Genomic DNA, 27,534 nt, shown 5'->3' with positions numbered 1-27,534 from the left:
AAAATATCTGGAATTAAGAATCTTTTTAAGTTGTCGATTGTTGTAAAAACCCATGTGGTCACTAATGCCCTTTTAGGGAAGGAAACTGCTATCCTTACCTGATCTGGCCTCCATGTGATTCCAGATGCACAGCAATGTGGTTGACTCTGAACTGCCCTCTGGGCAATTAGGGATGGGAAATAAATGCTGCCTAGCTAGCGATGCCCTTGCCCCGTGAATGAATGAAGAAGAAAAAAACTAAAGACCAAGGAAGAAAACAATGATAATGACGCTAAGGAAGCCACCCCTCGTGGGGCACTCTCATCATAGGCTTTCTTGGCCCCTCACACTCTGTGTCTGCAGATGAAAGGTGCACATTCAATGAAACAGTTGCCGCAAACTCTGGAGGTACGTCCACTGACACTTGCATATTGAGGATAACTGCCATTTCAGCTATAAGCAGGCACAAGTGAGTAAGCCTCCCACCTACTAACCTCATCCTGTCTCCTTGAGCTGTCCGTCCTCCCCGGACTGACCTATGCCCTCCCCACCTCCCCACCTATTCTCTCCTCTCCACCTATCTTCTCCTCTATCTATCTTCAGTCTGCCTCCCCCTCTCTCCCTATTTATTCCAGTTCCCTCTCCCCATTCCCCTCTCGGATGAAGGGTCTAGGCCCGAAATGTCAGCTTTTGTGCTCCTGAGATGCTGCTTGGCCTGCTGTGTTCATCCAGCTTCACACTTTGTTAACAAGGGAGTAAGCTGCATCTATGTCATCCATGTTCAATTGGCCAATAGTGTAGGCTGAACAATCCACTGGAGCTTGCAATCAACTCTAAATTTAGTGTCCAAAGAACTTTAATGTTTATTCAATAGAAATAAAAATAGAAACAAAAGCAGAATGTAAGACTTTGAAATGGGGATTGAAATTTGTTAAGACATCCTGGTTCAGTTATCCCTGTAAATTTGTCATATTTGATGTAGCAACATTCATTCAAATCAGACACAGTATGTGAGACTTAGATCATACCTACCCCCACCTACACTATTACAAAAATTCTGAAATTTTTTATTGTATTCTTGGCTTCCAATAGGTAACATAAAACAATTATGTAGAGATTGAGACATGGTTTCGCCGGCCTATTTTATACGAAATTGACAGCTACAATTTCCTAACAAGCCTTCACACCCTATCAAATGCTGTGGAATAGATGGACAGAGATTTAGTGTTCCCCTGCGTAAGATCGGGTTGGAAAGTCCACTCAAGACTGGGGACGTGAAAGTGGGAGTGATTGAAAGAGTGTTAATTCCAGGGATACAGTTTGTTCTTGGAAATGACCTAGCAGGATCAAAAGTGGCAGTGACACCAATTGTAGTGGAGAAGCCAAAGGAAAACCAGGGAACTGAGGAGTTAAAAGAAAAGTCTGGAATTTTTCAGGCCGGCTTGGTGACGAGATTTCACAGTCATAAGTTAAAGCAAGAAGAGAAAACCAAAGAGAGATGAAGGAGTTAAGTTCCAGTTAGCTGACGCTCTGTTTGGTGAAATGGTAAAGAAAGAACCTAAATAGGTAGAGGGTCAGCAGAGGTGTTTAGTTCTGAACGATTAATGGATATACAACAAAAAGATGAGACAACAAAAAACCTGTATCATAAAGCCTGCATGGAAAATGAATCACAACATATTCCTGAGTGTTAGGATTCTATCCTTAAGAATAATAAGGTGAAAATGGAGACCTCAGCAAGTTAGCGCAGAGGAGAAATGGGCAGAAGTGCACCAGATTGTGTTGCCGGTAGCATGCAGAAAGGAAGTATTACAAGTTGCACGCGAATTACGGGTGGGACCTCATTTCGGAGTGATGAAGACTCAGGCTAAAATACAAAATAACTTCTGTTGTCCTGGATTGCATTAGGGTGTGGTTGAATTTTGCCCTATCTGTCATATATGTAAAATGGTAGGAAAGCTACAGGCAGTAACAAAACCAGCACCTTTTGCAATTCAAGAGCTTTCATGTGAGTTATGATTGATTGTGTAGGTCCCCTCCCTAAAACCAAAAGTGGGAACCAGTATTTGCTAACCATAATAGATGTGTCTACCAGATTTCTGGAAGCAATTCCATTACGGAGTGTCAATGCAAAAATTGTTTTGGAAGAGTTGCTTACTTTCTTTACCCATTCTGGTCTATCCTGTGAAATTCAGTCCAATTTACCACCAAATTATTTAAGGAGGTCATGGATAGTTTAGGCATCAACTCTTTAAATGTGTTGAAACCCAGCTATGACAGGGGCAGTGAACCAGAGAAACAGGTATTAGTTACTGCCACTCAGAGCGACAGATCAAATCAAGGTGATGTGTATTTTGATTCACCTCAGAATAGATTGAATACTAGGGAAGTCCTTAAAGAATGGGATAGGATAGTGAGCTATCTGTCCCAGGAACAGAGAAATGAATTGAAAGACTTGTTACAGTGCTAGGAGGACAAATGTAGAAAGAGAATATTCACGGCTGAATATCAATTCAAATGGAGTCAACTGTGTTGATTTTTTTGGGGCAAACAATATAAATAGAATACCTTTATCCCAATTCTTTGGGTTATTCTGGCAATAAACCATTAGCATGGTTTTAGGGTCTGATGCCACTTTTCCAATGTTCCCCGGGATTCAGAATTATGTTTGATTTAAAGATGCCATGGTGCATGAGGTTGATATGGGGAATGCAGTTCCAATAAAACAACACCCCTACAGGCTTAAACCTCTCGAAGCGCTGCAGGTTCAGAAGCAAGTTGAGCTGAGTCAAAGCGAGTGGAGTTTGCCGATTGTGCTGGTTCCCCAACCTTATGGCACTCAATGATTCTGCATAGTTTATTGGAAGGTCAACGCCATGACCAAATCTGATTCATACCCAATTCCAAGGCTGGAGGACTGAGTGGAGAAAGTAGGACAAACCTCTTGCATCACAAAGTTGGACTTATTTCACGATTACTGGCAAGTACCTTTGCCAGAGAGAGTGAAAGAAGTTTCTGCTTTTGTAACCCCAAATGGGCTATATCAATTTAAAGTCAAACCCTTTGGAATGAAAAATGTACCAGCCACTTTTTAAAGACTTATGAACCGTGTTGTGGCAGGATTGACTAATAGTGCTGTCTATATAGATGACTTAGTGATGTTTAGCCATTCTTGGAGCATTTGGCAGAGCTGTTGGAGAGATTATGGAAGGCAAAGTTGGTTATAAACTTGACAAAAACAGAATTCGCAAAGGCGGAAGTGACATTCTTAGGGCACAACATTGGACACGGGAGGATGACACCAAGAAAAGTGAACACAAAGGCCATCAAGGAATTTCCAAGACAATCCTCAAGAAAGGAAGTGCTAACATTTCTAGGATTGAATGGATTCTACAGGAAATTTTGACTAAACTTTTGTAGCATGGTGGCAGTGCTGGTAGATTTGTTAAAAGAGAACACAAAATTCCAATGAGCAGAACATTGCCAGGGGGCATTTAAGAATTTAAAAGCAATACTAAACACCACACCAGTTTCAGCCACACCAAATTTTTTGAAACCCTTTAAAGTCACCATTGAAACAAACGATGTAAGGGTTGGAACTGTGTTGTAACAGGAGGATGATTGTGGAATTGAAAGGCACAACGGTTATTTTTCATAAACTCAACATCCACCAGAAAAAGTATTCAACCATTGACAAAAAGTTTTTAAGTTTGGTAATGACCTTACAAGATTTTAATATTTACGTTGCAAACAATGCATTAGAGACGTTGTGTATACTAATGATAATCTTTGACATTTCTGGAAAAAGTTAAGGACAAGAATGCGAGATTGTTTCATTTGAGTCTTATGTTACAAGCATGTGATTTACAGATTGTACATGTTACGGGTCGTGAAAATGTTATTGCAGATGCCTTATTGTGTGTTTAAAAGAAAAAAATATTTATATAAGGTAGAAATGAATGTGTATATTTATATCTATATATGTATATATGGACGTAGATGTAGTATGAGATATGTAACTCTAGATTAATGAGCTATGGATCTAGAAATATAATTGAGTTAAGGTTTTAAAAAGAAGAAATTAAGCCATCTCTTCATAATGATGGTTGATTTTTTTTCTTAAGCAGGGAGATGTTATGAAATTGGGTAGAGGTTTTGTGGATTGGGAGGCAGGATGATCGAATTTAGTGTTTGTAAAATGCTATGGGGGAAAGCAGTGTATGGCCCCCTTAAAAGATGATGTGCTTTTTCTATGGTTAGAGATTCAACAAGAATGTCTGTGGGCATCAGCTTGTGGGTTTGCGGGGGCAAAAAGCACCTGAATTGAAACATTTGTATTAAAAGGCTGTACAGTCAGCAGGCCAACCAGCAATTTTTTTTTGTTATCAAGACAACAACCTTTAAGTTTAGCCAATTAATTTGAACCGGTCACCCAGATCCCAAAAACAAATCAATTTAAATCTAAACAGAAACCGAAGGAACTGCAGATGCTGTAAACCAGGAACAAAAGCAGAGTTGCTGGAAAAACCCAGCAGGTCTGGCAGCATCTGTGAAGGAAAAACCAGAGTTAACCTTTCGGGTCCAGTGACCCTTCTGCAGAATAGTTTTGAGGAAGGGTCACCGGACCGGAAACGTTAACTCTGTTTTTTACCTTCACAGATGCTGTCCGCTGCTGGGCTTATCCAGCAACTTCATTGTGTTAAATTTAAATCTAGCGATTTAACAGCATGGGACCAATTCTATTGTAAGGAATATTGCTATGCCATCAAGGATATAAAAAAAGGGGCAGTTGGGCAAAGACAGGAGAGCAATCTGCCATCTGCAAGAGTTAACAGCACTCAACTCTCAAAACAGAATTACTAGCTCGTACAGTCTGCTCTAAATTTTAGGGAAAGCACCATCTACATCAAAGATACCGCCAGCACAACTAGTTAATATTCCTGACAGAAGAACTTCATGGAGAAGGCGTTCCTGACACAACATTTGATAGAGAAGACACAGAACATTCTGGAAGACATTTAACCTGACTGTCACTTCGAGACATTAAATTCTGTTTTTATTATTTTTATTTTATATAAGTGGGACTTATATTTATTGGAAAATGATACCATTGGCACCTTGTTTTATTAAGGAACAGTTAGTTATTAGAAGGGATTTATTCAAATTGTTAATAATTTAGTTAATTTGTTTATTGTTAGAGTTAGATAAATAAATTGTAATTTGTTGATTATAAAGTGAGTGTCAGGGATTTATTTTACTTAATTACTAGATGTCGCTGGGAAAACAGATTTCACCCTTTCTCACCCTCCTTATAACAGATTATAGGTTGAGGCGCTCCTGTCTGAGTGTTTCGGTTTTAGTTATCAGAGTGGGGCCAACATCCATTTTATAATATGTTATGCTAATGTCATTAGTACCTGACTGCTGTGTTTGCACTGTGTCTGGTGTGCGGGTTTTGTGATTTCAGAGTTGCACTTGGCCACTGTACCCCGCATCCCTTGCTGTTTGGCCAAGCTATCAATCTATCTGTGTTTAAGTAGCCCATGCCTGCTCAGGGAGATCAAGCAAGAGCATAGACCAATGCTTGAAACCAAGAATATCCTTGACCAGTTGTGTTCACACTACTTGACAGGTTTATCCATTGAGTTATCGGGAAACTGATGAAACAAGTCTCACCTAGCGACCACCAAATCTGCAATTGAAATCGAAACATGATGAATTCCAATTTATCAAATCGCCCATGAACTGGATATTTACCTGTAATTACCTGGATTTAACTTGTATAATTTTTTAAATTATTGAATTACCATGTTTCTTTACTTGCTTCATAGAGTACATATTATGCTCTTCAATTATTTTAATTTTACTTAATAATATAATTAATAAAATAATATGTTTCACTAGGTTCAGCAAATGCGTGCACATCAAGAGGAAATGGCTAGACTGGAAGCAGCTATTGCTGCACAGGAGAGAGAAAGAGAATTGGAGCAAGAGAGGAAGGAAAGAGAAAAGGAAATGTGCCGTAGAGCCATGGATAAAGAAAAAGTAAGGCAACCTGTACAATGAGAATAATTGACTTTGGCACTCTTTCCATTCCTCTCATTTCTTGTAATTAATTGCATTAATTTTGTTTTAAAAGTCTGAAATAAATGTGATTCTTCATATAGCTCTTAGTGTAGCATCTCTATGGAGCGTCATTCAATTACACTATACTTTAGCCTTTGACGGCTAACCTCTTAACACAATTATGCTACAAGGATTGAAATGTCTGAAGCATGTGTTTCAAATATTAGTAGTTTATTAAGCATAATGACATCACTTAATCTGCTGCTTTGGATAGTTAAATTTAAAATAGTGGATTTATTTTGTTGTAGCTTTCTCTTATAGACCGAACAATTGCAAAGCACAAGATTTTGCTCCCTTTTATTTCAAAATTGCTATTGTACACTGGACAATTTTTTTGCTATAGCAGGACATTTAACAATGTCAGTTGTCAGTTAGACATGGCTTTGCATTTTACATTCCTCATCAGAATTTGCTCAAGGTGTGAGTTGAAAACATCCCATTGATACATGACCTTGGGATGTGCTTGAAAAGAAAGGCACTTATATCTCTTCTGAACTAATCAGATTGAAGGATTGTGTAATCAGCAGCGTAAGGATTATGAAAAATTAAAATCTGAGTGAAAAATTAGTTATAGAAAGAGAAAGGGAAAGAAAGATTTGACTCAGATAGCAAGCAAAAATTGACCAAAGGAAAACTTAAAAAGATAAAACAATTGAAACCTAAACAAATGAGTCTGCTATTTTAATAGTTAAAAGAACCCTTACCAAGCAAGTTTTTACTCCCAGCTTTCAGACATCCAATTCAGATAACAATTTTTCCATCAGTGGTGTTGAGACGCTTACATTTGAGAACTTTAAGTGGTTGAACTCTGCAGAAGATGAGATTGCTGGGAACACTTGGGCATTGGAGGTGTGTTGTAGAAACACTGGTGAACCAATGAGTAGCAGGAATTTGAATTTAGATGAGATTGGGCTACATTGATAAAGAACAATACTATTGATGCTGGAAATCTGAACAAACATAAAGAATGCTGGAGAAACTCACCAGGTTTAGCAGATCCGTTTCTCTCCACAGATGCTGTAAGACCTAGTGAGTTTCTCCAACATTCTCTGTGACTTTTATCAGGCTAAATTGATTTGGTCAGAGTTTCTTGGACATATGGTATACTGCCAAAGAGTCAGATGCCTATAAATGACAGAGCACCGTGGCTGCAGAAATTTGGCATTGCATATTTGTGCTGTGGTTCACATGACTTACTGATGTGTATCCCTTGTGGCAGTCCCCTACCTACAGACATCAAGGCCACTTTAAAAATGCATTTTAATGCATAGGAGTTCACTAAACCTATAAGGTTCATCTGTTTGTTTTTAGATAAAGCAGTACTATGCTGAAAAGCAATGTAAGAGGGAAGAATTAGAACAAAAACATCAGCAGCAACTTCAAGAATTGAAAAATGAAATGGCAGAGCAAGCTGAAAGGGACAGAGAGCGGTAAGGATGAATTGCAAGTTCTCAAGTTAAATGCTCCCTTCTATCATCTACTGCTTTTGACCTTCTGTTGTGATCAACAATGTAGCAAAATACAATGTATCTGCAGTACCTCAGAGCTGCACACATACCATGTTTCTCAATGTGGATATGATTGGATTTTTTAATTCCTCTTTAGTGATACCTACCTTTTAAAAGACTTTACTTTTCTCACGAATGTTCAATGCAGTATGTTTCTCATTGTGAATGTGATTGCATATCGTCAGTGAAGAAGAAGAAAATTATTGACCTGGACAAAGAATTACAAGTGTAATTGGTGTTGAGTGTGCATCTCACAGTGTAGACAGAGCAACGATTCGGAGTCATAGATTCAGAGCTCTACAGTATGGAAAAGGGCCCTTTGGTCTAAAAATTTGTGCCAGTTAAGAACAACCACCTAACTATTCTAATCGCATTTTCCAGCATTTAGCCCATGGCTTTGTGTGCCATGGTATCAAAAGTGCGCATCTAAATATTCTTTAAATGTTTTAAGGATTTTTGCTTCCACAAACCTTACAAGCAGTGGTTTCTAGATTTCCACCACCCTCTAAATCTACTGCTCCTTGCCTTAAATCTGTATCCCTGGTTATTGATTCCTCCATTAAAAGGATAGCTTCTCTCCTGCCTAACCTATCTATGGCCCCTCATAATTTTATATATCTCAATTATGTCCTCCCTCAGTCTCCTCTGCTCCAAAAATATCCATCTATCCAATCATCATCTATCCAGTCTGTCTTCATAACTAAAACTCCCAGGCCAGGCAGCATCCTGTTAAATCACCTCTGCAACTTCTCCGGTGCAATTACATCCCTCCTATAATGCGGATTCCAGAGCTGCACACAATACTTTAGCTGTGACCTAATCAATATCTTATACAGTTCCAGCATAACGTGTCCACTCTTAAACTCATATGCCTTCTTAACCACTTTATTAGCCTAGCCTCCTATCTCAAGGTACTTGCGGACATGCACACCAATTTTCCTCTATCCTCAATGCTTCCCATGGTCCTACAGTTCATTGTGTATTCTTTTGGTTTATTTGTCATGCCCAGGTATATCAACTCACACTTATTGAATTCCATTTGCATTGATAAGCTCACCTCACCAGACTATCTGTATCCTCCTGCAATCTAAGGGTACCTTCCTCACTGCTTGCCACCTCAGCAATTTTTGTATCATCTTCAAACTTCTTGATCAACCCTCCTACCTTCAAGTCTAAATCATTTATGTATACTGTGTATAAATCATGTATGGATTTTGGAACAGGATTATTGGACATCTGAGATTTACACTTTAATGTAACCAAAACCATTATTTTGAATTTAAATCATATAATAGAAAATGATCCTCTGAAACCGTTTCTTCTTTAAATACTAACTCACTCAGGTGGAAACTAAAGAGAAGCTATTTGATTCTTGAAAAGGGAAGGACAACAAATACAAAGCTCTATTTCCTAGACAGGAGTATAACAGTTGTTTGAAAAGTTGACATCTGTGTCATTGAGTAGCATTTTAACTGCCTCACCACCATTGGATTTATTAGCATGAGATTGTAAAAATGTTGTTTGTATATTGTATTGTTAATGGTAGTGTGAAGCACAGACAGGAATTGTTACAGAAACGTCATCAAGAAAAGAAAGCACTAATTTTGCAGCAAATGCAAGAGGAGGAAGAAAAGCAAAAACGTCTTGATGCTTACTGGCAGAAGGTACTGATTTATGTTTTTTAATTAAAATTCTTGACCTCACATAAGGCCTAGCACTCTCTTAAAATTTTAATTCTTATCATATACAAATGCATTATAGTAATGCATATGCAACAACTAGTCAGACAACTATGATGCTGGTTTTGAGATGACGTGTATGACAACAACAACAAACCAATGCCTCACACTTACATTGACATGCCCGCTTTGATTTACTTTTCTTTCAACTAGATTTTGTAACTAATTAATAAGAATGTGGCAACCAATTGAAAATCTAATTTCTCTTTGATGTTCATACCATGATGTTTCATTCTGTTTTGCCCTCTTAAGTCTGATGACTATCCTGAAGTCAATGTTGCTTGGTTTGCAAGATGCATCTATCACTGCGCTCAAACAGGTATTGTGTCAAATTTCCTGTAGAGGTGAGATACTTTGGGATATCCCATATGACCAAATGATGTTGGGATGCATTTCCATAAACATCAGTATTTCTGTTATTTCATTCATTGTTTTTTCATCTGAGTCAAGGTAATTAATTTTGCCAGGAAAATCAATTTGTTTTGACATTATGGCCAACTGACGCCACTCCCTTTCATTAGAGAAGGAGAGGAAAGGGAATGGCCTATAACAGGGACCTTATATTAAACCAGGTAACTGTTCACAGTGCAAAATAATTATTCTGAATAGATTCATATTGATTTTAAGTTGCCAAAAAAAGTAGTAATGTCATCTTTATTGGTTGGAATATTCACTATCATGTTAATAACGACACTTCGTCTGTTCGCATTTCTACAAGGACCTACCTCTTGCCAACCAAACAGTGTCTATTTCAGGTGGTAATCTCTATTCAGTGTTTGACATTTGTAGGAATTGCCATTCATTCCCAGCTTCACGTAAACAATGGACCTAATACCTGATGGGCATCTAGCTGAGCACTTGGCACTTCAGCTATTAGAACACATGGCATTATGCACCATCTTGAACATTTTAGCCCCATTTTTAAAGGGCTGCACATTCTTAATTGCCATTGAGAAGGTGGTGTTGAGCTGTCTTCTTGAGCCATTGTAGTCCATTTGCTATAGGTACACCCACAATGCTTTAAGGGAGAGAGTTGCAGGATTTTAGCCCAGCTACATCAGCTGACAAGGTGCTGCACAAACTATTTTCTAGATCCTTCTACTTTTAGTACATTTGGTCTGCAGACATTACATTATTTTAGAAAGTGCTCTGAGTATTTGAACAATATTTAATGAGGTAAATAGTTTAAAACTTTGAGAGATAAAGTATATTTGCAACCAAGACAATATTTACTTATAATTTGATTAAAAATTTCTAAACATTATACATTATCTGGCAAGGAAATATTATGGCCACTTGATTGAAATTGATGCATTAATTGTGTTCACAGTTTTCTGTCACTGCTGAGTTTGATCCTGTCAGGATGATGGGTGACACAGAAGCATCAAAAGCCCGATCTGGAATCGGGGCGCAAGAAGAATTTCTACTCCAAAAGCCTTTATTTCATTTGTGCACATACACAGATAAACAGGTACATCACAACAACATTTCCTTTGTATAAAATACAGCTCACCCCGGGAATATATTGTGTATATATAAATATAGATATTTTCTAATCAGCCTGTTCATTTGTTGTTACAACACACCTCTGGTGTAGGTGGGACTTGAACCCAGGCTTCCTGGTCCAGAGATAGGAACTCTACCATGGCACAACAAAAATTAAAATTATATATCTGGGCATGTTCTTAAAATATTCAAGGTATTTCCTTTAGATATGCTGCTGCCAGCTTTCCACTTTCTAAATTAACAATGATAACTTGCAGTATATAGATTGAAAAAACATAGATATTTAATAAGAACATTGATGGTAAGCCAAAGAAGTAAAGGTGATAAAAGGATGGTCTTACAGAAGGAGAAGTTGGTGGAAAAACAGAGGACTTTAAATGGGAATAGTATATAAGAGGAAGTCTTCTAGCACAGTAAGTAACATCCCTGCCTGTAAGCCAGAAGCTCCAGGGTTTGGGTCCTTCTCACAGGTGTGATGGCCACAGAAGATGCATTGGTGATATGGCTATCAAGGTTGGCTATCAATGTATAATTCCTCCCAACATGCCAATAACAGGCTATAAGAATAGGAGCATCTCCTGGTCAACAATGCTTGATATGGAGTGGCTTGCCTCAGGCTATAATGTCTGATGACAGGTTTGTGACGTAGCAAGAATAAAACATGCTATTGAAACAGGCATGTACTTTGTCTGCCTCAGCTGCCACTGTGCATGGGAAAAGAGGAAGATTATTTTAGGCAATTTACATGAAATAACAGAATTGTTCTGGTGCAATAGATGTCATTTATGCACTTGAATCACAGAATTTTAGTAGCACAGAAGGAAGCCATTTAACCTGTCATGCCTGAGCTATTTTTCCAAAGAAGCAATTCATCAAGTGTCACCCTTCTGCTTTCTCCTGCAGCCCTGCACATTCTTCCTTTCCAAATTATAACGCAAATCCCTCTTGGAAGCCACAGTAAATCTGATTACACCATACTCTCAGGCAATGCATTCCAGAATGCATTAAAAGGTTTTTCCTCATGTCACTATTGTTCCTTTTGCCAATTACCTGAAATCCGTGCTGACTTTCTCAGTCCTTCCACTGATAGAAACATAGTTTCCCCATCTGGATCCCTCATGATTTTAAACACCTCTATAAAATCTCCTCTTAATCTTCTCTTCTCAAAGGCGAACAGTCCTATTTCTCCAGCCTTTCTCCATAACTAAAGTTCCTGCCTCTGAATACATTCCAGTGAATTATTTCTGCACTCTCTTAGTGCCTTCACATCCTTCCAACTGGATGTAGCACAGTACTTGAGTCCAAACCAGTATTCCCTACAAATTTAGCATAACCTCTATACCCCAATTAATAGTGTTAAGATGTCTAAGCACAACAGCGAAGGTAAAAAGAAGAGGGGATAACAAGATGGCAGAGTCAAAGGAATGAATGTTCAGGTGTGAGATATTGATGCAGATTGGTACATACAGAGGCTACATTGCTGATGCCATTTTAGGAGAGCTATTCTGGTGCAGTGATAGTATCCCAACCTCTGGACCATGAGGCCTGGGATGAAATCCAACCTATTTCAGAGGTTGTATTAATATATACAAACAGGGTACTTAGGAAAGTATCTAATTGGTTTTATAACTTGATAAGATTTCTAAGTTTGAGGAATCTGGGCTCATGAGTAAATTGGCTCAGTGAGATCAATGCAAGTGGACAAGCTGGAATTGGTATGAGATATGAAATTGTCACAGGAATTTTGGATGAGCAGATGTTTGTGAAGGATGGGAAATTGACTGGATGTATTGGGAGTTGTTTGACCATGCAGAGGGGTTCCACAGCAAGGTTAACGTAGGATGTAGGTAGGTGATGTTATGCAGATTGAACTAAACAATCTTTCTAGTGCAGAGGATTAAAATCTCAGCTGGATATTATACCTGTGCAATGGGTGTGATAACAAATGGAGATGGGGAGCTGGCTTCTTGGAACCATGAATGTAGAATGATGAAAAGCAGAAGTAGACTAAATATTGATCTTAACAGATTTCAAGAACTAAAGGTTTAAAGATTTCATAAGAGATGATTTAGCCATAACTGGTTAAGTCAGTGAAACTAAGTGAGACAGTCCTACTGGGCTGAACATCATTGCCCAATTTTCCAATATGGGCTGGCATCCCCATTTCCAATCCAGGAGAAACAAGAAGTTTCCCACATGTCTGTGGAAGAGTTTTACTGGGGTGAACCTCCAGGCCAGAAACCTTCCCAACTTTCCCAGTCCAGTCCAGGAATCCATGTTAATAAAATGTGAGGCTGGATGAACACAGCAGGCCAAGCAGCATCTCAGGAGCACAAAAGCTGACGTTTCGGGCCTAGACCCTTCATCAGAGAGGGGGATGGGGGGAGGGAACTGGAATAAATAGGGAGAGAGGGGGAGGCGGACCGAAGATGGAGAATCCATGTTGGCAGCTACAGAGAGGATTTCTGCTGAAACCACAATTCTGTTTGTGTCAGGAGCTACAGAATTCAGTGGCATATAGTCCAAAGCAACTTTGGCAATATTGAGAGAAGGTATGTAGGATTTGGGAGGGGTGGGATTATTAGGGTGGCAGATGGATGAGGGGAAAGAATACCAATTGAGTAGGGGTGAACAGGTGGCAGATGGAAGCTGGGTGAAGGGAGGAGTGCCATATAGTTTGGGGTACAGATGGGTGGTGGTAGGTGAAGTGGGTAGGGTAGCTGGTAATTGGATGAAGGTTTAGGGTAGATTGAAGGATATTAGGTCAAGCGGAGTAGTTGGAGCTTGTTGAGTAGGTGGGCAGTGTGGATGGGGCAAGGGAGTGGTGTGAAGTCAGGTCGGGTCAGTTGGACAGTGGCTTCAAAGTTGCTGGTTGAAGGGGAAGTGAGTAGGGCCCAAGGATCGATTGGGGTTTGGACTGACATTTGCTAGTTGGGTAGTAGGAGTAAGGTGAGGGTCAGTGAAGGGTTGGGGTTTGGTCAGGGGGAGAATTGGGATTTGAGTCAGGTTAGTGTTCAGGCTGATGAGAGAAGGTGGGGATTGTGTCCTGGATGTTGGATGTTGGATCAATGGAAGTGGGATGAGTGTGTGTGATTGAGATCTTCCGATCAGAAGATCTAGGCCCATTTTTTTGAATAAAACATTGTTATCATGAAGTAACAAAAATGTAAGTCTTGTGCATTAAAAGTTGTCTCTCCTATAAATGGATTCCTTTCCAATACATATGGCATTGTGTGGAGGGTTAGGGATAGAATTTAGAGGGTGATTAATGCATTTGTTACATAATTGTCATGTAATTTTTCTAAAAATATTTTTAAACGCACTTTTAAACACACGGATGTGCCTGTGCCTTCTCACTGACTTCAAACATATTCAGGACCTCATCCCACGGATTACTGACTCAATATTTTCTCACTAAAGTTCTAACTTTCATATTTGCCTTTGAAAATCAAAAATAAACTATACTTATTTCTGGGTAGGTAGTAGCTGATCCTCGTGTTCGAATTGAACAAGCACTACGAGAAGCAGGACTCCACAATACATTTTATGCACGGGAGGTTTTATCAAAGATTCCTCCAGCAAGACCGCCAAGGAGAGACATGGAATCTACTCTTTTTAAAGACTGAATTTACTTCAAGGTACAATGACTCAAGGTTTATCTGTAACATTGTTTTCTTTCAGTGTAAGCTGTATTTGCCAGCTCATTCAAACAATCTTTTTACAATAACTTAAACTATGAACAACAGAATGGGGTAGAGAAGATTATAGTAGAAAACTGTTTTAAACTAAGTTTACATGGTATTAGGTAATACAAAGTTGATTATTCTCAAGATTGCCAGCCTTATTCAAGCGTTTGAAAATATAACAAAATGAATTAAACGTGACAGCAACAAATTAAAAAGCAGCTTAAAAGAATTTGACAGAGCATCAATTAAAAGACTCATGGCAGATCATGTTGAGTGAAGGGAAATGTGGCCACATAAGTAGAGGTCTAAAGGTAGGTGTTAAAAAGAGCAATTTAGAATGAAAAGGTATGATGTGTGTTAATCCACAGGATGTATTCTTATTAATTCTTATCAGTAATAGAACACTACCTGCAACCGAGTTAATATTCACAACAGCAGTATGAGGCCTTAAGTTGCTCATGTGAAGGCCTGAATTGGCAGCTGGGGAGGAAGGTCATGCTTGGGCCTTGCCACCACAGACTTAATCAGGGTGGAAGTGGAAAGATGCCAGGATTCCCGTCCACCACCCTCCTGCCTAGTAAAATAACCCTCATGACCAAACTCCCCATGAGGTAAGGCACAAGGTGCTGTCCATTAATTTCTTGTATCTTGTTTTGTGGGTTGAGCCATGAGGAGGATGCAGCGAGGCTTCAAAGTGATCTACAGAAGTTGACTGGGCAAACTCATGACATAATATGGATAATGGATAAATATGAAGTAATACACTTTATTGTGAGAAACAGAAAGGCAGTTACATTAGGATAGTGATATATTGGCATTTATGGATGTACAAAGGGACCTGGCTATTCTTGCACAATAATCAATGAAATATCTTTCATTCACAGAGGTTAGCAATTGGACGTGAACTATTTTCATGACATCATCATGACACATCTCTGAGTCACTTAGAGTTCCCCATTTCAGTATTACTTTTTGAAATGCATTGACGCTTTACATTGTAAAGTTGCTGCAGGACACATGCATCATAGCAGGCTGCATCTCAGGATTTTTAGCTTGCTATCTGAGAGTTTATTCACATTGCACTTATCTTCCTTCCATTGTCATGCACCTTGCTGCCTCATTCAAAGTTTACAGGCTCACAGTACTTCTGTCTTCTCATGAAGACAGAAAGCCAGACAGTTTGTCATGTCTGTCTGCAATAAAAAGTCAAAGCAGTGGACATGTTACTGTACCACACTGTGCTATTTCAGTGTCATACTACAGCATATTCCAGTAGCTTACGCAGCAACATACAATGTGCTTCGACCAAATGGCCATGACTCTCAGTCCAGGATGTGTCCTCAGTCAAGTCAAGGGGTACTGCCTTCAGTTAGTGTATACTGGTACAGTAATTGAGGGCACCGTTCAATATCTCTCCAAGGGCTTGGACACAGTCAGTGCTTGGGCTGATCAGAGTCAGGATGTTCTCGGAGTGGGTTTCAGTCAGTCATGTAGTGGTAAGTCATTTCAGGAAGCTCCACAGAGATCATTCGGGGTCTAGCCACTCATCAGTCGGGGCAGTCTTTCCATGCCAGTAAAGAGAGTGGCCATCATCTGTGCAGGGGTTCTGTTGACTAAAATTTAAAGTGATTATCAGAAGCTGGTGCTGATTGGGAATTCTGGGGAAGTCATTTTGTGAGAATTGAAGGCAGCATACTGGGATGCATGAAGGACAATAACTTTGAAGGGGGCAACTCAACATCTAAGGATGGGAAGCAACAGAGCAATGCTTGATATGGAAGGAACATTGTGGGGAGAGGGGAGGCCTTGATGATTACTACCACCCTGACTTCAGTGGGGACAGGTGAGAAAGTGTGAAGATAAACAGCTAAATAAAAGAATTGGTTGGGAACATAAGGAAAATCAACCCTGATGGAGTTGACAGAGAGGGCATTCTATTCTTTCTTCGTTCATTCACGGAATGAGGGCGTCGCTGGCCAGGCAGCATTAATTGCCCATCCCTAATTGCCAAGAGGGCAGTTTAGAGTCAACCACATTGCTGTAGGTCTAGAATCACATGGCCAACCAGGTAAGGGTGGCAGTTTCCTCCTCTAAGGGACATTAGTGAACCATGGTTTTTCTGACAATCGACCAGTGGGTTGTTAGCCATCATTAGTTTCTTAATTCCAAATATTTTATTGAATTCAAATTCCACCATCTGCCCTGGTGGGATTTGAATCTGGGTCCCCAGATGTCTGGGTCTCTGGATTAACAGTCCAGCAATAATACCACTAGGCCATTACCTCCCAATAATATAAAAAGTAACATGAACGTTTGGGATCACCTGGACTGAGAGGCTGAGTCTGTGACTTACTCTATGAGAAACAAAAGCAGAAATTGCTGGAAAAGCTCAGCAGACCTGGCATCATCTGGCTGCCATCAGTTCAGAGGAAGGGTCAGTTGACTCGAAACGTTAACTCTGATTTCTCTCCACAGACGCTGTCAGACCTGCCGAGCTTCTCCAAAAATTTCTGTTCTTGTTTCTGAATTCCAGCATCTGCTGTTCTTTCTGTTTATATTTACTCTGTGAAGTTTACCTGTGTTACATTCCATCCTCATCCAAATCACAAATGTGTAATTGAAATGGAAAATCGCTGCCACCATGTTCAAAGTTGTCAGAGTGCATGGTGTTTCTCCTCAGAGAGTGGGCTTTACTTGTGAGCAATGTGAGGCCCTTTAAGGGATGATAGTATTAAATAGAGGCTAATAGAGTACAGGTTTAAAAACTTCTGTTGCCACACAATTCTGGATGTGAACCAACAGTTCTGCATAGAACCAGTGTGTCAACTAAAAATCCTTGCCACCAGCAACTTTGACCATTTCATCTAACATTACTAATTATTCCTGATAATGGCTGTGAAGCAAAAATAATGTCAGGTGAGGTGTAAAGATTTATTTGGTTGCGAAGTTCATGGTCACCTTCTGAGGCTACACAGTAGCAGCTGTTCATTTTACGCCTTGGCCTCCTTCTGCACCAAAAAACATGACACGGTTCAGACATCAAAAAATGCAGAATTCAGCCCCGGGTTCCATTCAAGTCTGATGTGACTTGTTCTGAATTGTCAGCAAATCAGAATGGCAGCTTGCCTCTCAGTTATCTCCAGGGCAATTCTTCTCACAGTGCAATTGTGAATGGCAACTTTTGCTTTCCAACAATTGACCTGCTGTGCCACTGGGCTTTAAATATGGCACCGGTGATGGAAGCCACAGCAGGCCCTGGCAGTGGTGAGTATTTTCTGTGATGGTAAGTGCATTATAACGCATGGAGGCATAGTTTATACATAACGAGGCATGCATCAGAGAATTACATGAGATAATTCACTAGGGCTCATAGAAATCAACCCTTTGTGACCACATGCAATTTTTTTGGTAAAATTCAGCCATCTGTTTCTCTCCCAGATGTTGCCAGACCTTCTGAGTGTTTGCAGCATTTTACATCTTTATTTCAGATTGCTCGCAACTGAAAAATTTTTCCTTTGGATAATTTTATTTTCACCCTGTTTGTAAATGTTTGACTCCCAATTAAATGGGGATTTTGCTATGAAAGAGTTAAGAAAACTGAATGCAATTATTTGTTTTAGTTTATTTAAGTTCTTTGGTAGGATAATTGGATTATATATGATCTTAAAGATTTCATGAACTGTTAGCATTCGGACTCGTATAGATATTTTATATGTAATGGTGCATAAAAAATCTCCCAAAGAAATAACCACAAAGTCAAACACCTTTTATTAACATTACTTTGAAAAAACAGATTAAAATAAATATATTTACATGTATTTAAAACGATCTTTTAAAAATGATTTCTGTTGGTCTTTAGCAGTAAATATGGAAATATCACATCCTCATTAACTGCTTTTAAACTGTCAAATGGGACCGGTAATATTTAAGTTTGGATTATGCCTTTAATGTATCATAAATAAATAAATTGAGATTAGCAAGGTACTTGGATGTAATTGATAAGCTTATCACAAGTATCAAGGTTATTTTCTTGTAAGTTTCCTCCATTCAAACTGCAATATTTTTAGATATATTTATATTAAATTACTTACTGTAAAAAAATTATTAATGTAGATTGCAGTGTACAAATCAACCAAATAAATTTACTTAATGTTCTCAGCTCCAAAAGCCATGCTGTCGCAGTTGCTTGATGTACAAGGAGATAATGGGAACTGCAGATGCTGGAGGATCCGAGATAACAAGAGTGTGGAGTTGGATGAACTCAACAGGCCAAGCAGCATCTTAGGAGCACAAAAGCTGATGTTTTGGGCCTCGAAGGGCTAGGCCTGAAACGGCAGCTTTAGTGCTCCTAAGATGCTGCTTGGCCTGCTGTGTTCATCCAGCTCCACACTCTGTTATGCTTGATGTACAAGTTGATTTCGCCATTTCAGTTGTGAAATGCTCTACTAAAATTAATAGTCAGTCTCTATTTTCATCCTAGAGTTGCACACACATGCACAGAGATGACTACATAAAACATGGTAAATAATGAACAATATGAGCCCTCCAATAAAAAAAAGAAATACTAAGTTGCTTTCACGTTAAAAGTTCAAACATTTGCTGACTCATCAAAAAACTTCCCTGCAGTGAAGGGATTCAATGCCCATGAAAACCGGTATGAGAATGGAAGAAGCAGAATTAGCCTATAAAAAGGAATTAAGGAAACTAGTCTTATATTCTCTAAAGTTTAAAACAAAATAGGTGATCTCAGTGAAGCATAAAAAAACTTGCAATGCTGTACAGGGTAGATGCAAGAAGCATGTTTCTAGGATCCAGCTAAACAGGTTCAAAGGACTGATTTGCCTACTCTTAACCTCACTACATAGGAAATAGGACTATGTTTCATTTGCAGATAGCCAACACCAGTAGTTCTCGTTTTATACATAGCCGCTAGTTTCAGAAGGGTTTTGGAGACTTCAAATGTTGACTTGTATGCTGTGATCTGTGATATACTATGAAATTATGCATGCTGTCTGTGGAAACTTACAATTCAGATTTTAAATGGAAGTTTAAGTAAATTTCAGGCTATCTCCTTAGATTAATGTGACTAGGCTCATATAAACCATGAATTCTATTGCTATGTAAAGTTTACAGTTTGAGACATTGCTGTTTGCACTGAAAGTATTTCAGTTACATTTTATATTTTCAGTTGTATAGCCAAAGCTTTTTTATGAATTCTGACACCAGTTTCTGTGGACACTTTAGATATTCAAGCAAAACCTCATGAGGAGTTGTGATTTGGTCACCGTCAAATCGATTTAATAAAGTCACACAGACGACAGCGGCTGAGAGAAGAAAAATGTTAATAGTTGTCTCACATGGTATTAATTGTTTTGCATTGTAAATAAAATATTTATATCATTCTAATGTTTTACCCTATTTAAGTCATTGTTATTGAACTGTTTCAAATTCAAAGTACACTTAAACTTAATGCAAGGGGTATGCGTAAAAAAGCTCACTTAGAGCTTCTCATTGTGAAGGCGGTGGGTGAACAAGGTCCAATCAAATATAGAAGGAATGCGAGGACAATCCAGTAGGCAGAGAAGACATGGTATGATTAGGCATATGGGAGGTCCAGAAAGGTAAATTGTATCTATTTCTACACAAGGAGCTTCACTGGTAAGGAAGTTGAATTGAGTGTTTTTGAAAAGATGACTAACTATATTTCTGAGTATAGTGCAGTTGATGTGGTTTACATGGACTTCAGTAAGGCCTTTGACAAGATTCCATTAGAAAGGCTGGTCCAAAAGGTAAAAGCCCATTGGATCCAAGGCAAGTTAACAAACTGGGTCCAAAATTCGCTTGTGAACAGGAGGCAAAGGGTGATGGTGGATTGTTGATCCTTGTGAGTGGAAGCCCATGACCAGCCCAAGTACCATTGGGATCAGTTTATGCACATCAACAGCTTGAGTGTAAATGTTGAAGGTATAATTAGTAAGTTTGCAGATGACATGAAAATTGGTGGTGTTAATAGTGAGGAAGATAGCCTCAAGCTACAATTGATCAATTTGTAAGTTGGGCAGAATAATGACAACTGGAACTTAGTTGTGATAAGTGTGGGGTGATGTATTTTGGGTGGCCTCATTAAAAGAAGTATCTATATCTGTACAATGTCTGGTAGGTAACTAGGGAGTACTATAGAACAAAGAGATCTTGGTGTACAAGTCAATTGATCCCGTCAGCACAAATAGACAGGGTAGGAAAGAAGGTGCACAGGATGCTGTGTATAGTTCTGTTTGCCACATGATTGGAAGGAAATGACTGCACTGGAGAGAGTGCAGGGGAAAATCACCAGGATGTTGCCTGGGTTGAAAAATCTCAGTTATGAGGAGAGACCGGATAGGCTGGGTTAGTTTACTTGGAAAAGAGAAGGCTGAGAGGAGTATCTGATTGAGCTTTACATAATTATGAGACAGGTAGACAGAGTAAATTGTGAGAATCTTTTTTGCATGGCAGACATATCTAATACCACAAGTTTAAGGTGAGGAATAAGTGGTTTAGAGGAGATCTGAAAAAAAAAATTCATCTAAAGTGTGATAGATATATGAAACATGCAGCCTGAGTAAGTGGTGGGGGCAGGTACTGTCATAATATTTAAGAAACCTCTGAATTGAGCATTTAAAATGCCATGGTAGGCTCTGGACCAAGTGCAGGTAATTGCAGCTTAGTGTCTTTGGTCAGCATAGACATGTTGGGCAGAAAGGCCTGTTTCTGTGCTGTATGACTCAATGACTTTACGTGTCTAATTCTTAGCTGCTGTTTTATTATCAGTGGTTCTTGGGTAGGTCCTGTTGAAGGTAGAGTTATAAGTTGGAAGGGTTGTTGGTCAGGGTTCGAGAATATGTTCATTTGATTGGGAAAAACAAGACAATTGGTATAGGGTGCAGCTGACAACAGGTTTTGGCATTGACTGGGCATGACTCAGAGGAATAAACTGGCTGTGCTCGATCTTTTGTGGCTTTCACCGGGAAATTTATTAGCCTCAGCTAAGAAAAGTAGAGTAACCTGAGGAGTGTTGCAGGAAATTTCAAATAAAACGTCTCACACGTCTAAAGGGAGCAGCCTTCTCTCTGCCTGGTCACTATCATTTATGAGTGGTTTCAATATTCTGAGTGAAGTGTTTCACCAAACATCCAGTTTGTTCATTTACTGGACTGATCATGCACATTCCTTGTGCAGGTGAGACTTTTGCAGGCAATGTTGTACAGATGTGATATTAGTTGACTTTACAATATACAGAGAGCTCTACTCCTCTTGTCAGCATAACATTGTGTACTTTTTTGGAGATCTGCCACAACTTCAATAAAACTATAAAAATGTTGAAACTATATAGGAAGACTATCTAAAAATCACTTTCCAGAAGAACTTTAATATTGCAAATAAAACTGCATGGGAAGTCCTCATTTTAAGAGCTCCTTGCTCTATGGGACTTCTCTTACGATGTTCAAAAAGATATTTTAAATAAATGTGCACTCTGTTTTATGAATTTTATTATTTTGCACAAAACCTGGTACCTTAGGCTATGGCATGAAATAAGTTCAAGCTGACTGAAACATAGATGTAGATTTCACAAGGTGATGTATTCCTGCTACCCCCAACTGAAAAATTGATTGTGTACCTGCCAATTCATAAGCTGTCTATCTAACAGCAACATTATGTTGCGAGCAGCTTTAATTAATTCAGTGTGGAACCTCTGTCCCATCTGGGAGGAAGTCCTGTCTTGCAGAGCTGCCAGTCAACTTGATTGGCCACGACACCAGGTTCGAACAGTGGTCACTGCTGAGATATAGCCAGTTTTCAAGGAAGAAAAGCAATAGAGCTCAATGCAGGTAAGTGCAGTGTTTTTGACATACCTGGTTGGGAAGTCCCAGCACAGGGTAGGGGGGGAAGAGATAAAGTGGCTGGGAGGCCAGCTTAGAGATGCCAACCGAGGCGGGTTAAAGGGGGAGTCTACTCTTGAAAGGGACTCTGACAGTGACTGGGGTGCCTCGTAGTAAATTGCATGGTGAAAATTGCTGGGATTCTGTCTTGACTCCACTTTACCCTGTCACATAAGAAAACTGAGGCCCTTAACTGGGCAGTGCCATGGCACAGTGGTTGTCAGAGCTGCCTCACAGCACCACGGACCCAGCTTTGATTCCAGCCTTGGGTGACTGTGTGGGCTTTGCTGGGCATTCTCATGCTGTTTGCACGGGTTTCTGCTGGGCATTCTGGTTTTCTCCAACAGTCCAAAGATGTGCAGGCTGGGTGAATTGCCATGGTAAATATGGGGTAATGGGGACAGTTTGAGGGTGGTGTCTGGGTCAAATGCTCTTTGGAGGGTCAGTGCAGACTTGATGGGCAAAATGGCCCTTTGCTGCACTGTAGGGCTTCTGTGATTATAGAATTGTAAGTGATCGCTAACTGGTGAGTCAAGAGAATGCGATGGTCTAAGTGAGGGTGGACTGCCTGATACCTTCCTACCCACTGTAATTTGGGAACAGGTTAGTGTGGGTGGAAAGGTTATCTACTTCCAACAAGCCACAAAACTATAGCTTAGTAGGGAGCAGGTGGGCAGCCAACACTTGGAGTCCTCTGGTTCCCCTGCACCTGTCGCATCCAAGCTCTTCACAAGGAAGAGGTATTGGAAATCCTTCAGAGGGTGAAGATTGATAAGTCCCCTGGGCCGAATGGGATTTATCCTAGGATCCTCTGGGAAGCCAGGGAGGAGATTTCCGAGCCTTTGGCATTGATCTTTAACTCGTCATTGTCTACAGGAGTAGTGCCAGATGACTGGAGGATAGCAAATGTGGTTCCCCTGTTCAAGAAGGGGAGTAGAGACAACCCTGGTAATTATAGACCAGTGAGCCTTACCTCAGTTGTTGGTAAGGTGTTGGAAAAGGTTATAAGGGATAGGATTTATAATCATCTAGAAAAGAATAAATTGATTAGGGATAGTCAGCACGGTTTTGTGAAGGGAAGGTCGTGCCTCACAAACCTTATTGAGTTCTTTGAGAAGGTGACCAAACAGGTAGATGAGAGTAAACCGGTTGATGTGGTGTATATGGATTTCAGCAAGGCGTTCGATAAGGTTCCCCACAGTAGGCTATTGTACAAAATGTGGAGGAATGGGATTGTGGGAGATATAGCAGTTTGGATCGGAAATTGGCTTGCTGAAAGAAGACAGAGGGTGGTAGTTGATGGGAAATGATCACCCTGGAGACCAGTTACTAGTGGTGTACCGCAAGGGTCTATGCAATAGAGAAGAAAAGAAGAACTAAATGTATAATAGAAATTAAATTTATTGAAAACCTCTTAGGCTTCAGATTTACGTAACCAGGAACAGATTCTTATATTTTAACAAGTTAATGGTTAAAAGTGAATCTGTCAATCCTGTGGTTATAACTTTTGAAGCAATGCTTACCTTTTAGATCACAGCTGTGACACATAGTAGCAAAGACAGTGGACTCCATTTCAATATTTCTGACACCAGCTTTATATGCCTTCTTCAAATAATCCATTTTTTTCATCATTTGAAAATGAGCGTAAAGCACCATCCCAAACGTCCTTGCCCTCGAATGAAGAAAAAATATGATTTTGTCAAATGTTTGCAATTAACTTGTGAAAATTGAAATAGCAAGGAATTCTTTTAAAGTTCAAGTGAATTAATTCTATTGTCCATTTGATCAAGACTAGGCTATATATTCTTTCTCTGTGCTATTCCCAGAAATAATGGACTATATTGCTTATTGAGGGTTAAAATGTCATATATTTTATATAAAGATTGTTGCTTGTTTCATACAGGATTACAAAGTGTATCCTAATAGATTTTTTAAAATTACCTTCATAGAAATCATAGGTGCACATAGTGTTTCCAATGATAATAAGATAATCATCAATCTCACTACCACAGTTCAATAATTCTTGTGCTAGATCCTCATCCAGTTCGGTGCTTCAGTTAATTATTTTCCCCAGAACAACTTGTTCAAACTGAGGTTGGAAGAATGAATCTACTGCTGTACCTGTAATGATCACAGTTCCAGGATCCAACCCTAAAGAACAAGCACAGTTTGAAACCAAAAAACCAAATGAGATATTTAATAGTTTAAATAACAATGTAGGAGAGAACCAGCTACAATGTATTGCATTTTGTAATACATTACCGCTTTTTCAGATTAAATTTTCCAGATGCAATGTGCAGAATAAGGAGGTGCACATTTATGACAGAGATGAGAAATTCCTTCTCTGAGGGTTGTGAATCCTTTTTACATTCTTTTTTATTCATCCTTAGTTGCCCTTGAGAAAGTGGTGGTCAGCTGCCTTCTTGAACGGCTGCAGTCCACCCGCTGTGGATTGACCCACAATACCATTCGGAGAGAGTCCCAAGATTTTGAGCCAGCGATACTGAAGGCATGGTGATATATTTCCAAATCTGGATAATGAGTTGTTTGGAGGGGACCTTGAAGATGGTGATGTTTCCATTTTTGTGCTGCCCTTGTCCTTCTAGATGGAAGTGGTATGTGTTTAGAAATGAAAATTTCTGCTGAGAATTTTTGGTAAATTTCTGCAATGCATCTTATAGATAGTACACACCGCTGCTACTGAGAGTCTGTGATAAAGGGAGTGGATGCTTGTGGGTGTAGCGTCAATCAAGTGGGCTGCTTTGTACTGGATGGTGTCAAGCTCCTTGAGTGTTGTTGGGGCTGCACTCATCCAGGCAAGTGGAGAGTATTCCATCACACTCCTGACTTGTGACTTGTAGATGGCGGACAGATGGAGAGCCGGGAGGTGAGTTAATTGTGGCAATATTCCTAGCCTCTGATCTGCTTTTGTAGCCACTGTGCTTCTGTAGTGAGATAACAAAGTGTGAAGCTGGATGAGCACAGCAGGCCAAGCAGATCTTAGGAGCACAAAAGCTGATGTTTCGGGCCTGGACCCTTCATCAGAGAGGGGGATGGGGAGAGGGCTCTGAGAGACGGGGAGGCGGACCAAACATAGGTGGAGAGGAGAGTATAGGTGGGGAGGTAGGGAGGGGATAGGTCAGTCCGGGGAGGATGGACAGGTCAAGGAGGTGGGATGAGGTTAGTAGGTAGGAAATGGAGGTGCGGCTTGAGGTGAGAGGAGGGGAGAGGTGAGAGGAAGAAAGGTTAGGGAAGCAGAGACGAGCTGGGCTGGTTTTGGGATGCAGTGGGGAGAGGGGACGAGCTGGGCTGGTTTTGGGATGCAGTGGGGGAAGGGGAGATTTTGAAGCTTGTGAAGTAACTGCTCTATGTCCAAACATGACTGGTATTTGTTGATGTGTGGGTAGAGGGGGACAAAGGTGAGCCCCTTGCTGAGGATTGACCATTCGTCTTCCGTCAGTGGGAGGTCTGGGGGTATGGTGAAGATTCAGCAGGGCTCAGTGTGGCTGTCTTCTCTGGGGTTGCTGGCTGTGGGCGGAGCGATGTCGGCGTCGGCTGTCGGTGGGGTTCCATCGACATTGGCTGTGGGCGGGGTTCTGTCGACGGTGGGCGGAGTGCCACTGGCTTTGGCAGTGGGTGGAGTTGCGTTGGCATCAGCGTTGGGGTGCTGCTTGGCCTGGTGTGTTCATTCAGCTTCACACTTTGTTATCTCGGATTCTCCAGCATCTGCAGTTCCCATTATCTCTGATCACAGTGTTTATGTAGTGAGTCCAGTTGAGTTTCTGATCAGTGATAACCCCCCAGGAAGTTGATAGTGGGGATTCAGTGATGGTAAGACCATTGAATGTCAAGGGGCAATGGTTAGATTGTCTCTTATTGGTGACGGTCATAGTCTGGCATTTGTGTGACAAGAAGTCACTTGCCCCTTATCAGCCCAAGCCTGGACACCTTGATGCCACACTCGGTCGAATGCAGCCTTGATGTCAAGGGCTATTGCTCCTACCTCACTCACCTCTGAATTCAGCTTCTTTGTCCATGTTTGAACCAAGGCTGTAATGAGGTCAGGAGCTGAGTGGCCCTGGCACAACTTAAACTGGCCATCACTGAGCATGTTATCGCTGAGCAGGTGCTTCTAGATTGATAGTAGACTGATGGGGCGGTAATTGGCCGGGTTGGATTTGTCCTGTTTTTTATGCACGGGACATACTTGGGCAATTTTCCACATTGTTGGGTAGGTGTCAATGCTGTATTGGAAGAGCTTGGCTAAATGAGCAGCAAGTTCTGGAGCACAAGTCTTCAGTACCTTTGCCAGAATGTTGTCAGGGCCCGTACCCTTTGTAATATCCAGTGTCTCCAACTGTTTCTTGGAGTGAATTGAATTGGCTGAAGACTGGTGCCTGTAATACTGGGGATCACTTGAATAGGCGAAGATGGATCATCCACTCGACACTTCTGGCTGACAATTGCCATGACAGCTTTAGTCTTACCTTTTGCACAGATATACTATGTTCTTCCATCATTGAGGAGGGGGATATTTGTGGAGCCTTCTCCTCCAGTGAGTTGTGGAATTCTTTACCCTAGAGGGCTGTTAAGGTTGGGTTATTGAGTATATTCACGGTCAAGATAGATAGAATTTTAATTGTTAAGGGAATCAAGGGCTATGGGGAAAAAGGAGGAAAGTGGAACAGAGGACTATCAGATCATCCAGCCATGATCTCATTGAATGGCAGAACAAACTCGATGTGCTGAATGGCCTACTTCTGATGCTGTGTCTTGTATCATAGAATTAATCAGGAAATATAAGAAGTAATACCACTTACTTTTAAAGAAATCAATCAGGAATGGGGCGTACACAGTTCAGATAATCAGAGATTGATTATTTTCTGTCTATGCATTGGAACCCAGTTAGAGGTCAGGGTGTTTTGTTTCATGCACAAGGTGTAGTAGCTAGTAAGAGTTAATCTGTGGTGGTTCTTAGAATTCAGTACACAGGTAAAGAAGACTAAAAACAGAAACATAACTTCATTCATCAGAAAAGAACAAGAGGTTTATGCCCAGTCAACCAATATCA

At 40.2% G+C, this 27,534-nt stretch overlaps 2 protein-coding genes across 5 annotated transcripts in view; one reads left to right on the top strand and one right to left on the bottom strand.

Moving 5' to 3' along the window:
* LOC125454216 (coiled-coil domain-containing protein 148-like) overlaps positions 1-19,950 on the top strand; it is a 98,055-nt gene extending 78,105 nt beyond the window's left edge. For all 4 annotated transcript variants that reach the window (XM_048534763.2, XM_048534762.2, XM_059647288.1 and 1 more), the window contains 6 exons: positions 5,884-6,024; positions 7,417-7,535; positions 9,160-9,277; positions 10,683-10,823; positions 14,338-14,496; positions 19,789-19,950. In XM_048534763.2, coding sequence (XP_048390720.1) covers positions 5,884-6,024; positions 7,417-7,535; positions 9,160-9,277; positions 10,683-10,823; positions 14,338-14,484 — 666 coding nt within the window. In that variant the 3' untranslated portion in view covers positions 14,485-14,496; positions 19,789-19,950. The remainder of the gene's footprint in view (positions 1-5,883; positions 6,025-7,416; positions 7,536-9,159; positions 9,278-10,682; positions 10,824-14,337; positions 14,497-19,788) is intronic.
* LOC125454010 (uridine phosphorylase 2-like) overlaps positions 19,729-27,534 on the bottom strand; it is a 30,204-nt gene continuing 22,398 nt past the window's right edge. Inside the window, 5 exon segments of the mRNA XM_059647652.1 lie at positions 19,729-19,868; positions 23,987-24,077; positions 24,079-24,120; positions 24,122-24,135; positions 24,405-24,614. Of these exon segments, the coding sequence (XP_059503635.1) occupies positions 19,729-19,868; positions 23,987-24,077; positions 24,079-24,120; positions 24,122-24,135; positions 24,405-24,614 (497 nt within the window).

Source organism: Stegostoma tigrinum, chromosome 7 (assembly GCF_030684315.1).
Source record: "Stegostoma tigrinum isolate sSteTig4 chromosome 7, sSteTig4.hap1, whole genome shotgun sequence".
NCBI lineage: Eukaryota > Metazoa > Chordata > Chondrichthyes > Orectolobiformes > Stegostomatidae > Stegostoma > Stegostoma tigrinum.
The sequence above is the reverse complement of the archived record's forward strand: the minus strand, read 5'-3'. Positions and strand labels throughout refer to the sequence as shown.